Source organism: Taudactylus pleione, unplaced genomic scaffold (genome assembly GCF_031769625.1).
Source record: "Taudactylus pleione unplaced genomic scaffold, aTauple2 ptg001408l, whole genome shotgun sequence".
NCBI classification, from domain to species: domain Eukaryota; kingdom Metazoa; phylum Chordata; class Amphibia; order Anura; family Myobatrachidae; genus Taudactylus; species Taudactylus pleione.
Window position 1 is genome coordinate 1,095,959 of NW_028285808.1, and position 13,021 is coordinate 1,108,979.

Below are 13,021 nucleotides of genomic sequence, written 5' to 3' on the forward strand. Positions count from 1 at the left end.
CGGGTATTTGCACAGGAGAATTCCCGGGTCTGAGCAGGAAATTTCCCGGGTCGTATGTCTGAAAGGGGTATCAGTAGCACAAATTAAGTGTCTAGTTAATAATGCAATGTGACACCCTTCACAAATACAAAGAAATGTGAAGAAATAATTAACCCCTACACACCTGGTAGTTAAGAGTTTAAGGATGAGCAGCAGGGATAGATATAACTAACAGTCAGAAAGTTTAAGACAATATAAACACACAGCAGAGCTAGCACAAGTCACATACAATGCATATAAATATACTTATAATAGGCACTAAATAAACTACTGAAGCCTCCAAGGGATGTAGGATTTGAGCGTTGTATAACCTGGTCCCAGGGAGAGGTATACAGGGAGACTGGACCAGACACTCCCGAGACCTGTAGCTTCTGAAAAGCATTGATTAATGGCTACTGAGCATCTCATATAGGAGGAGGGTGAGTAGGAGGGACAGCCCAGTAGCGGGAAAAGTCTTGTGAGGGATCATGCTCTGGGCTGGGGGAGGGGCTGCCGGGGGTGAGAATGCCTCCCCTATTGCTGCATCAACTACCGGATGCTGCTGGCCTCACCTGGTCCCCAACAGTAAGGACTGCCAACAAGCGGGGAATCACCTTACCTGATCTTCTCCGTTGCCCAGCTGCAGCCCTGGATCCCCAATGGAGCGGCTAGCAAAGCTCCGCTGGCGCCCGCTGAAATCACCAGATCACCTACTGGTGTTGCGGCGCTGGCAGAGGTAGTTGGAGCAGCGGCACATGCTCCCATTAGGACACCTTGCTGCTTGCTCAGATGACAGAAAAAAAAAAAAAAAATCCAATAAAATTAAAAAGCTTGTGATTGCTAAAGCAGCACCGAACGAAAAAAAACTGTCTGTGGCTGGGGGCAGGGTATATGTGGGGGAGGACCGAGGCATCCTGGGAGCAAAAGCTTAACTGTTTGGTGCCTGGATCACTCCAAGCACACACACTCAATGGTATCCCTATGGATCCCATATGGACCCTAAAGAAGAAAGAACCATTAATATTATTATATTAGTTGTCACATTTATATCCCTTCCTATTGTGCAACAGGATGCCATTTTTCTAATCAACAGTATAAATACATGCTCAGCTGACCAGGTTGAAGCGATTGTCCTGGTTCCGGATTTTATACCACAGGAACGATAGTAGTGACTGAGCCAGCTACACTGCAGAACTGCTCTACAGTGTATAATGAGGGACACTCAGCAGTTGCTACAGGTCCCCCTTCCCCTTATGATAGATCATCAATAAGAGGTGAGTTTTCCAGCTTGGCCAGCTAAGCACCCACTTCCCACTTGTTGCTATGGGGTAATATTACACCTGAAGCACTTCTAGCTAAAGTTCGGCACAATATGGGAGATGAGGGAGGATTTAACTTGATTAGTAAAAGTTCAGATTACACTGTATAACAAATTAATACTTTTAATGTTTCCTTTCTAATAATAGTCATACATTAATTTGAAGTCAAGAAAAACTAATGATTTCAGAATGTTTTTACTAGCTCTATTTTTTGAGCTACACTACTTGCACTATACTGTATGTACATTAGTAATATAGTCATAGTGAAAAGCTATTTTAAAATAATCTGATATTTTCTTGATAGAAAATAAATAACAGTTGTTCTAATTCAATCAATCACAAATAAGAACACAAAACGAAACAAACATACAGCATACGAAACACACACACAGCATACGAAACACACACACAGCATACAAAACACACACACAGCATACGAAACACACACACAGCATACGAAACACACACACAGCATACAAAACACACACACAGCATACAAAACACACACACAGCATACAAAACACACACACAGCATACAAAACACACACACAGCATACAAAACACACACACAGCATACAAAACACACACACAGCATACAAAACACACACACAGCATACAAAACACACACACAGCATACAAAACACACACACAGCATACAAAACACACACACAGCATACAAAACACACACACAGCATACAAAACACACACACAGCATACAAAACACACACACAGCATACAAAACACACACACAGCATACAAAACACACACACAGCATAGGAAAGTACTATCTAATATAGTGGCCTATTCATGGGGGTGCTTTCTCTTTGCTTGTCGCTTGTGCTCCTCTTCTGGGGTCTCTTGTCACTGTCCAACAGTAGTGATCACCTATCCCGATATCTTTGTTCCAAGGCTCCCTGAATCAACGTTCTGCCCGGCACACTCAGCAGTGAGGTCCGACTGGGACCCCAACCACTCTATTAAAAATCCCAGACCAATTGCCACCCCTCAGTGAAGTTTTCATTCAAATCCATCTCGTGGAAGGCCCAGAACAGGCTCCCTGGGTCAAAGTCCTGCCCAGTGTACACCAACGGAAGGTCTGACCGGGACCTCAACCCCCTAGTTTTTGTTCTAGGATCCAATGTTACCACTCTGTGGAGTTTTCATCCAAATCCAGTCAGTGGAAGGCCCAGAACAGGCTCCACGGCTCAAAGTTCTGTCCAGTGTACACCAACGGGAGGTCCGACAGGGACCCTAACCCCCCTAAAACCTGGCCAGGATCCAACTGAACTACCTTGCATTGGTTTTTCATCCCAATTGGTGCATCTTCAAGTTATTATATTTTATTATGTGATGTCATCCAAATCCATCCAGTGGAAGGCCCAGAATAGGCTCCCTGAGACAAAGTTCTGCCTGGCACACTCTGCCGTGAGGTCTGACAGGGACCAATTGTCACCCCTCTGTTACATTTTTATCCAAATCCATCCAGCGGAAAGCCCAGAACAAGTTGCCCAACGTACACCAACGGTAGGTCCAATATATATATATATATATATATATATATATATATATATATATATATATATATATATATATTATTTTCATTCATAGATATCAATATATATAAAAATTGGGCAGTACTTCTTAACATTTCCTAAACAGTTTGTTTAATGATAAAAATTATTTGAATAATACAATCTCAAAAAGATAGAAAAGAATATTTTTAAAAAACATTCTCTGCTGCTTATTTTTTTTTTTTTTTTAAACATCTAGCGGAGTGATAGCTGAGCACGATTTGTGACCGCAATGTCAGAAACTGTGGAACAAAAGCCCATAGGTGTACCACCAGCCCTGCTTACCCTGAACAGGACAGCGTGAAAATTATTTTTTTTATAAAAAAACAAAAAGAAGTTTCTGAATCTATTTCTATGTATGTGTGACATGCTGAATTAAAGGTGTGTGTGTGTGTGTGTGTGTGTGTGTGTGTGTGTGTGTGTGTGTGTGTGTGTGTGTATATATATATTATATACACACACACACACACACACACACACACACACTCACACACATATATCCCTGCACACATTAATCCCTATCCTGATCTGCTCTCACAGTGCATGCAAAGGTCATCAGCAAAGTGACAGCTTAAATTAGACCGTGTATTTAGCACCTCCCCTACGTGCTGGTGACACTGGGCCCTGCACACTAACAGATATGGCCATACGCTGACATGCACAAGGCTCTGTGATAGGTGGTGTCTACAAACAATTGGAGAGTGATTTCTGTAGGGGAACTTCTGCAGAGTATTACAGTATACTGCAGGCACACATCACATTTACCTGCATCTGAGCATTAACAAGCACTATCCTAACATAGGACAGAGAAACGAAGAAGACAGTGATTACCATGAAGTCCCATCCTATTGCTGTGTACACAGGCTGTACAGTGTAAAGAGGAGCAATATTTGCACAGTGAATCATTCTGCCTGTTTCATGCCCAGAAAATTCCAGGACAGAGAAATCAACTTCCTATCTGTTACTACAGCAAGTATCAGACTCCAGTGTTACCTCACTCTGTGCCTTCGCATCCCCGGTCCTAGCTTTCTCCAGCAGCTCCTGCAGCTGGGCTTCCTCATCTTCATTCATGTTCTCTGCAACAGGATAACAAGTCAAATGCTGCACATTGAACGCCAACCCTCAGTTACTATGATCAGCTCCATGGAACATGCACTTCATGCGGCATCCTGATCTAGAGCTCCAGAGACTCTTGTAGGCAGCAATTTGGACAGTCGTAGCCTACAATGAATTCTTACTGCTGGAGGACTGATCCACAGGTGATCAAGAATGACCACATCCCTTCGAACGTGAATTATTATCTTTCACTGATACAGTATATAAAACATCGTGCTATTCATTGTGGGTATGCCTATACAAATAATAAGAAACTGAAGCTAAAGTTGTCCCTGTGCAAATGAGCTTGCAATCTAATGACAGGTAGACACTGATGTCCAGTCTGGACTGCTTGTATTATCATTTACTGTAGTTTATTATCCCTGTGTCGCTGGATTTCCAGACTAAACTGATTAGATTATTTTCTCATGCAGACGGATATAAGGTCCACTGGGGTCTATTAACTAAGCCTTGGATGGAGATAAAGTACCAACCAACCAGCTCCTAACTGCCATTTTTCAAAAAAAAGCCTGTGACAAGGCAGTCAGGAGCTGATTGGCTGGCATTTGATCTCCATCCAAGGCTTAGTACATATACGTCTGTCACTTTCTGTAACACTGGATACATAGCATTGTTATCAGGGCAGCTGTTCTATTCCCGCAAAAGCAGCCATGGGCATGCCAGCATGGATAATAATAAACAGGTTCTCAGGACCACAAACAGTGCATGTTTTCCAGGTCTCCTCACAGAATGATAATTACTTCACCTGTGGATCTTTGAAAATGTGTCAGTGAGTAATGAGTACACCTAGGCACCTGCTGGGTAACCTGGAAAATGTGACCTGTGTGGGGTCCTGAGGACCGAGTTTTGGGAACCACTGTCATAAAGGATATGTCCAAACAAACCACAATATGACAGCTTCTACCTTATGACTCCAGGAACATGCCTTAAAACACATGACCAGATCTAGAGAGCCATTATCATATAAATATAAGGAGCGATCAATTTTCTAACGTGAAACGTGTGATCGGAGGACAAATTAATTATATTATATATATATATATATATATTACACACACGAGTGTAACTTGTGAGATTACTAGCCGTCCGTACCCCCTTTATACACGCCAACATTCTCATTTCATACCACGCCATACACCCTCACCCCTGGTACAGTAAACCAACCAACCATTAGAACCCATTTAATGCACCAAGCTGACGTGCAGAGTGTTTTATATTTGGCAGGTTTTCTGTAGCACTAAGTGTTAATCAAAGAGCAAAATTATAACAATCTAAAAAGATAAAAACTAAATAGTAATAGCTTCCTGCCAAGGGTATAAAAGCCAAAGCACTATCTTCTCTAACTGTATTAAATAAAGTTAGCTAAAATTTCCATCTCACAACTTATATTATCTTTTATTTACAAGGCGCCACAGAGTTTACCCCGCGCCGTACAAGGGGCAGACATAAAAACACAGTATAAAAGTACAATACACAACAGATAACTGTAGTGTAAGTACAAGCCATTACTAGAACAACACACAGTAGTGGAGAAACAGGGGTACATACATAGTAATTACACATACAGATATGCCAAGCTACATCCTGGCCGCTGGTGCGGCAAATCACACCATGCATGACGCGAGAGGTACGCCCGCAAGCAGATACACACACTGCGCCCACGCCTCCATAGGAATGCATAGTGCGATCGCACACATTTGTGGCACGATCAGCCACAATGTAACTTGGCACATCTGTAGGTATAGCAGATAGGGGAATTTGGCATAGGACATGGATGACAGACAGATACACACATGGTACCATTGGGCATAATAAGATGAGACGATGCAGCTGGACCAAAAGTGCGTATAGAACCATTCAGCATAATGCATTAAGCAGACAGACAATGCCGCCATATGAGCTGCTGAAATTAGGACTTCTCTGGACAATACATGCAAATGTGACCTTACACATCTCTGCTGCAGTTGTGCCAAAAAGTATTTTTTTTTTTTTGTTATTAATGTGATATGTGACACTTGTATATCCATGTGCGACAGAGTCTCTCAGTCTGCATGCAAAGTGCTACCATGCAGTGGCCGCAGCTATTTTTCTCGCCAAGTTCTGTTTACAGTCTCAGTCGCACTCGGATATACAAGTGTCACATATCACATTTATCAGCACTAGTCACATCACATTGAGGGGGTCATTCAGACCCGCTCGCGAGCGCAGGACGCTCGCAAGGGGGTCGATGTTCCCCCACTGCGCATGCGCACAACGGAGGGAGCTCCATCGTGCGAATGCGCGAGACCCGGCGAGCGACGGGCTCTCCATCGCTCCTGATCTCGCACCAAAGGGGGCGTGCTGTCGATGTTGATTGACAGCACGCCCCCTTTGGTGGGAACGCCTACCGTCTGACGCCGGCCCCACTGACATCACTAGTGATGTCAGTGGGAGTGATTTTGGCTCTGATAGAGCCAAAATCACTCCGGGGCTTGCGGCAGCGAGACCCTACCGCAGGGTCTCTGTCTCAAGCCCGATGGTTGCGATGGTCAAGACCATCGCGACCATCATCATGTGGACGCTCGCATATGCGGTGGGTGGTCACCCACAGCTATGCGAGCGGCCAGGAGGACGCTCCATTTACATGGAGGAGGGCCCTAATTCAGAGCGAGCGCTCTGGTCAGAGCGTTCGGCTCTGAATCAGGCCCTGAGACCAGACACATTTTCGGCAAATAAAAGACGCCCGGCGCTACCAGATTTGCACGGGACCTGGCGACTCACTCACGCCAGGCATGTCGCGTTGCATGGTGTATTGCGGCTAGATGAGCAAGGAGGACACATCTGTATACCTCATATTTCTCCCTGGACAATACTTATACCTCATAGGGGTCTATTTACTAAGCAGTGTTAGGAGACAGAGTGAAAAGTGATAAGGTGCCAGCCAATCAGCTCCTAACTGCCGTCACAGGCTGTGTTTGAAAAATGACTGTTGGGAGCTGATTGGCTGGCACCTTATCACTTTTCACTCTGTCTCCTAACACTGTTAGTAAATAGACCCCATAATGTGTTAGGTAGGATCATTTTGTTTGTTGTATTAACACGTAATAAAGCTCAATAAAAATTAGGAGCTTGATTAAAAGGAAACAAAAAAAAAAAAATAACGTGTCAGTTAGGCTGAGCGTACAATGAACGATAATCATTCAGATCAGCCGATGAAACAATGGACCAGAACGATTATCGTCAAGTGTATGGGCATGGACGATAATCGCCTGAAAACGGCTAAAAAACAGTCAGGATCGTTTGATTATTAAACCTGTCCGATCCTCCTGACCGTCATTCAGCCGATTTCACTCTGTGAATGGAGATCACCTCCATACATCTTGCAGTGTATGGATGCATTGCATGTAGCTTCAAAGCACGCATCTGATTGATGACCAGGAGACGTCACAGTGGAAACTTGTGATATCCAAGTGCATTATATTCACAGACTGTCCATTTCCCCGTTAGGATAATGTCACCCTATTTTGATATTGCTTATATTACAGTTTTGCAATGAGAAGTCAAAGTGATAAAAAAAAATGACTACAAATGCAAGAAATGCAAATCTAAACCAGAAGTACAGCAGATGGCAAAAGCATCTTGGGCAGACATTGAAATTTACAAGCCCACAAATGTTCGGGTGTCGGCGTATACACACAGGGCCTGATTCAGAGCCGGACGCTCTGACCAGAGCGCTCGCTCTGAATCAGTGCCCTCCTACCTAAAAATGGAGCGGCCTCTTGGACACTCGCATAGCTGTGCTTATGCGAGCGTCCATGATGGTCGCGATGGTCTTGCAACGAGACCCTGCGGTAGGGTCTCGGTGACCGCAAGCCCTGGAGTGATTTTGGCTCTATCAGAGCCAAAATCACTCCCACTGACATCACTACTGATGTCAGTGGGGCCGGACCCAGATGGTAGGCGGTCCCATGGGAACGCCTCCATCTGGCAGCCACACCCCTGGCACGCCCACCAAAGGGCTTGGCTGTCGCTGTCCGGGTCTCGCGCATGCGCACGACAGAGCTCCCTCCGTCATGCGCATGCGCACTGGGGTAACATCGACCCGCTTGCGAGCGGGTCTGAATGACCCCCACATTCCAAAGCAGAGCTTAAATGTACCTGGTACAGCTGCAAATACCCCAGCAGACCCGGGAGTGGATGGGGCCGATTTTTGGGTTTCTTCATGTCCGTCAGCACAAGTGGCAGCATTTAGCTGTGATCTGCCGAGTACGTGTGGAGCAGCTGGCGAGTCGGAATCCATGGTTTCTAGAAGACATAATTCAGATATAATGTCACACTGCAACTTCCTTCTGCCAGGGAGATTTCATAATCACATTCTAAAGGCGACCACAGATTATTCCACAAATGGTCCAGCTGCTAATAAAACGGGAACTGTCGTGACACACTCTAGAACTATCTGTGTAATAAAGGACATTGCAGCGACCAAGCACTCAGATGAAGTGACCTGGTAGGAAGCTGGAAGACCACTCATTCTATTCTGTGAAGCAGGTTTTATGTACTAACTACTGTAGATCACTTTCCTGGTCTTCACTGAAGTGGAGTAACAGCCAAATCACAGCAAAAGATAAACATTACCATATATGATTTTACAGTTAGGATTAAGACAGGCCTGGCCAAAGTGTCACACTCCAGCTGTTGTAAAACTACAAGTCCCAGCATACCCTCCAACGATCAGCTGGTAAAGCATGCTGGGAATTGTAGTTTCACAACAGTTTGAGAGCCACAGGTTAGCCAGGTGTGGATTAAGGAATATAAATTATGTGCGTGCGCCGAAAAAATGGACACACCACCGTTTTGAGTCACTCTGGGAACAATCCTTACCATTCCACATGCACCTTAATGCCCCCAGTAGTATATCCCCAGGGGCAAGCGCAGGATTTTTATGGGGAGGGTTTCTAATATATATATATATATATATATATATATATATACACACCTTACACACACACGGGACGGGATTAGCAGGCTGCTACCATGGTCTTAAGCCGGGGTCAAATGACTAGATTCTAGTGAAATCGAGTCATATTGGCCCCCGCCTCCTCCATATTGACCAATTTGTCACAAGGGTGCTGGGCTTAAAAACAAGTTGCCTGCACTACAGTCTGTCAAGGGGGGTTTCTGATTACCAAGAAACCCCTACCTGGGTGCGCTACTGATCCCATTATGCAGTGCCCCTTATGCGATGCCCCTTGTAGTAGTGCCCCTCATGCAATATCCCCATTAGTAGTGCCCCTCATGCAATATCCCCATTAGTAGTGCCCCTTATGCAATATCCCCATTAGTAGTGCCCCTTATGCAATGCTTCCTGTTGTAGTGCATATTATACAGTGCCCCCAGCAGAGCCCAATATATAGTGCCCCTATGCAGTGCACCTTATACAGTAACAATTACATAGTGCCCCTTATGCAGTGCTCCCAGTAATGCCCAATATATAGTGCTCCTGATACAGTGCCCCTTATATAGTGCCCACTATGCAGTAACAATTATACAGTGCCTCACAGTAGTGCCCCTTATATAGTGCTCTCAGTGGTGGCCATTTGCCCCTTATGCAGTCTCCCAGTAGTGCCCAATATATAGTGCCCCTTATACAGTCACCCCAGTAGTGCCCAATATATAGTGCCCCCTATGCAGTACCCCTTATATAATGCCCCCAATGCAGTGACTTTTACACATAAAATACACACACACAGACAGACAAATACACTTACCTGAATCCCCGCTCCTGCCGCTGTCTGCAGTGCTGCTTCCGTACCACTCGGCAGTGGGCATTATGGGAGAGACGTCATTACTTCTCTCCCTTCACCCAGTGCGGGAGCCAGAAGGCCGGCGCCCAGGGCACGTGCCCCGCTCGACCCCTAACGTTATGCCACTGGGTCTGTTCGACCAGGAAGTACAGTAGGGGGACATTGCTATACAGTGATTTGGCAACACCAAAAACTAAAACTCAAGAGATTTGGAGACAATTGGCCACACAGGGTTAATGCATTAATAAAACACACAGGGACAGGGGTTCCGATAGGAGCTGGGCTCTGTGATGAGTTAAAAGTGATCACTTCTCCTTCGGGACTTTGGCGCGCTACCAGGCATGCACAGTTTGCTGACCAGGTATGTGCGAGTGCCCCCTGCCGGGTTGGGATCTCTTTCCTAGTAAATGTTGAGATGTAGGAGCTATAGGCATCTTTGCGGCCCCCTGCTGGAGGCGCTGGTTACGCTACTTTCGTATCTTCACTAGGCAGTGAAGATACGTAAGTAGCGTAAAGTTCAGCCAGTGTCCAACGTCATTCCCTACCATCCAAGTGGACATGGAGGGTGAATATATCCTTGTGGTGAGCGAAGCGAGCCACCGTGCCCGCAAGGGGCCGAATGGTATTTCCTCATGTTTACGCTACTTACGTATCTTCACTGACTAGTAAAGATACATAAGTAGCTTAACCAGTGCCTGCAAAGATGAGGAAGTACCAGGCTATGTTATAGGATACAATTTCTTTAGCTATCCGGGCCAAGCTTGGATAAATTTGCCACCATAGAAACCTATGTAGCTTTTGCAGTCAAAAATGGGGGATTACAAAAAGATATCTCCGATATTTGCTATGATCCCCCATAGATACATTCAGGTAGTATTTAATTTTTGCAGGTATCTTCACAAATACACTTTGCTAAATAGCCCTTATATAGTAGGCTTGCCATACCTTTACACCAGGACACTCATGAATATCACAGGTTCTGTGGCTGATTAAAACCAGGTGAATTACAGGCTTCAAGTCAGCCAGCCACAGAACATGAGAAACCCATTAAACCTGTCCCTGTTTAAAAGGGATAGTATGACAAGCTTACTTATAAGCTGATGAATAGTCTGGTTTAGTTGTATAGCAAATGATAAAGAGAGATTATATATATATATATATATATATATAAATCTTTAAGGAACCTGATTGCAGAATAGCTAAGTAGAGCCATGGGCTATTTAGACTTACAAAATTCCACAAATGTACACAAATTCCAGCATCAGATCTGTATGTAATAAGCATGTAAAGCGATAGATAAATACATAAATCACAAGCTGCCCGAGTGTTCTGGATGTGCACAGAATTTTGCTTGTTTATCTGCACACATGAAAACATGTGAGGGGTGGGTCGCTTTACTGTGCAGAAACCTGCAATTAACCCATCCACTCCATTGCACACAGGAAAACATGTGTAGATTATGCAGATCCTAAACCAGGAGCTGAAGAAAATAAGTCATTTCATTTAAACATACTGTACTGTGCATTCCAGAACACTGCTACAGCCTATGATTACCAGACAATGTCCAAGTACATTCCCTCTCCTGCAACAACACAAGCTCCCTGGCCAATCCTGATTTGCAGGCTCTATCCTCAGTATTATTAATACAACCACTCCCCAGCTGGAGCAGCCTTTCCTGCTAGAAGATACTAAGATCATCCATAGCAAATACAGATACATCACATATACAATAACAGGAACATCATGCTGGCAACATACAGTAACAAGTAACCAATCGCAGCAAGTGTCAGCCCCTGTATACAGTATGCTGCATGCACCAGGTTAGCAGGGCCCTCCATGACTCAAGTAACAGCAATCCCTGATGATTACCAGGCAGTCAGCTGCAGAAGATCCTTGCTGGGCGCACTGGGGGTGTAATGCTGCAGTGTCAGTGCTGGGAGATCCTGTGCCACCTATCTCAGAGTGAGAGTCCTGCCATGCTCTCAGTCTCATTACTTCTCAATCTCTTCCACCACTGACTGTGACCACTCCACTCCACTCTGCAACTCTTCCCCACCCACCGCTGTCAGCACTGGCAGGATGACAAGTCTACCGTGCTCTAGCTGACTCATAGACACTGACCGCAATCATGTGCTGTACTCGATTGCTTTTCACTGTGATAATCAGCAGCAGCACTCAGTTCTAAATAAAGAGTTTAATAATTACATTACCGGCCCTGTGCTATCATGGCATGCCTGCTTACTGTACAGTCCTTTACCCTGTTACACTTACAGGCTGACTTTGATATCTACCTGGGTTTGTTGTCAGTGAGTTTAACAATGTCTGACTCAATGTAACAAACCAATTAGATGTTCCAGAAGTGAAATAGTTACTTGATGACCCATGTGATATTGACTCATGCACAGTACAATAACTATTTGTTATAAGATACAAATATCACTGGGTATTCCTAATTAGTTCTATCTGGTAAAGTTCTTTAAGGATGAATATTTGAAATATCACAAAATAGTATAATGTTCCGTGCACAAATCATGATTAAAATGCTTGGGTGAGGGGGAAAATAGTAATTTTTAAATGCAACCAGCATCTAGTGGCTATCTTCCAGTGGCAGACCCAGGTACAAGAATATGCTTTGGGGCCCCATATACAGTGCCCCCAGTAGTGGACCCCCTATGCAGTGCCCCTTATACAGTGCCCCCAGAAGTGGTCCCCCTATGCATGTGCCAACAGTGGTAGTCCCCCGTATGCATTGCCCGCAGTAGTAATCCCCCCTATGCAGTGCCCCTAGTAGTAGTCCCCCCTGTGCAGTGCCACAGTAGTAGTCCCCCCTATGCATTGCCCCCGTAGTAGTCCCCCCAATGCAGTGCCCCCAGTAGTAGTCCCCCTTATGCATTGCCCCCAGTAGCGGCCCCCCTTATACAGTGCCCCTAGTAGCGGCAACCCCCCTATACAGTGCCCCCAGTATGCTGTGCCAGTTCCCGTGCCCCCTTACACACACACACAAAAACACAACTTACCAGAATCCTCGCTCCTGTCGCGACCGCCGCTGTCCGCTCCTCCCGGTCCGCTCTTCTGCACTATGGGAGAGACGTCATGGCCTGGGCTACTTAGCATCAGTCCCAAACCTTACGACTCCTGATTGGCTGTTAGTCTATAACTCATTTGCATTGAGAAGCCTTACGGAGGGGTTTGGGTAATTTGTTCAGTGGTTTAT

At 45.1% G+C, this 13,021-nt stretch overlaps 1 protein-coding gene across 2 annotated transcripts in view; it reads right to left on the minus strand.

The window, feature by feature from the left end:
• Nucleotides 1-11,880, minus strand: part of WFS1 (wolframin ER transmembrane glycoprotein) — a 29,831-nt gene extending 17,951 nt beyond the window's left edge. Inside the window, exons 1-3 of one of the 2 annotated variants that reach the window (XM_088463574.1) lie at nt 11,677-11,880; nt 8,162-8,308; nt 3,902-3,984 (exon numbers count right to left, since the gene is read on the minus strand). In XM_088463574.1, the coding sequence (XP_088319700.1) occupies nt 3,902-3,984; nt 8,162-8,303 (225 nt within the window). In that variant the 5' untranslated portion in view covers nt 8,304-8,308; nt 11,677-11,880. Of the gene's footprint in view, nt 1-3,901; nt 3,985-8,161; nt 8,309-11,037; nt 11,122-11,676 lie in introns of those variants that run through there. The other variant, XM_088463575.1, reaches the window with a different exon arrangement.
• Nucleotides 11,881-13,021: the final 1,141 nt, after the last annotated feature.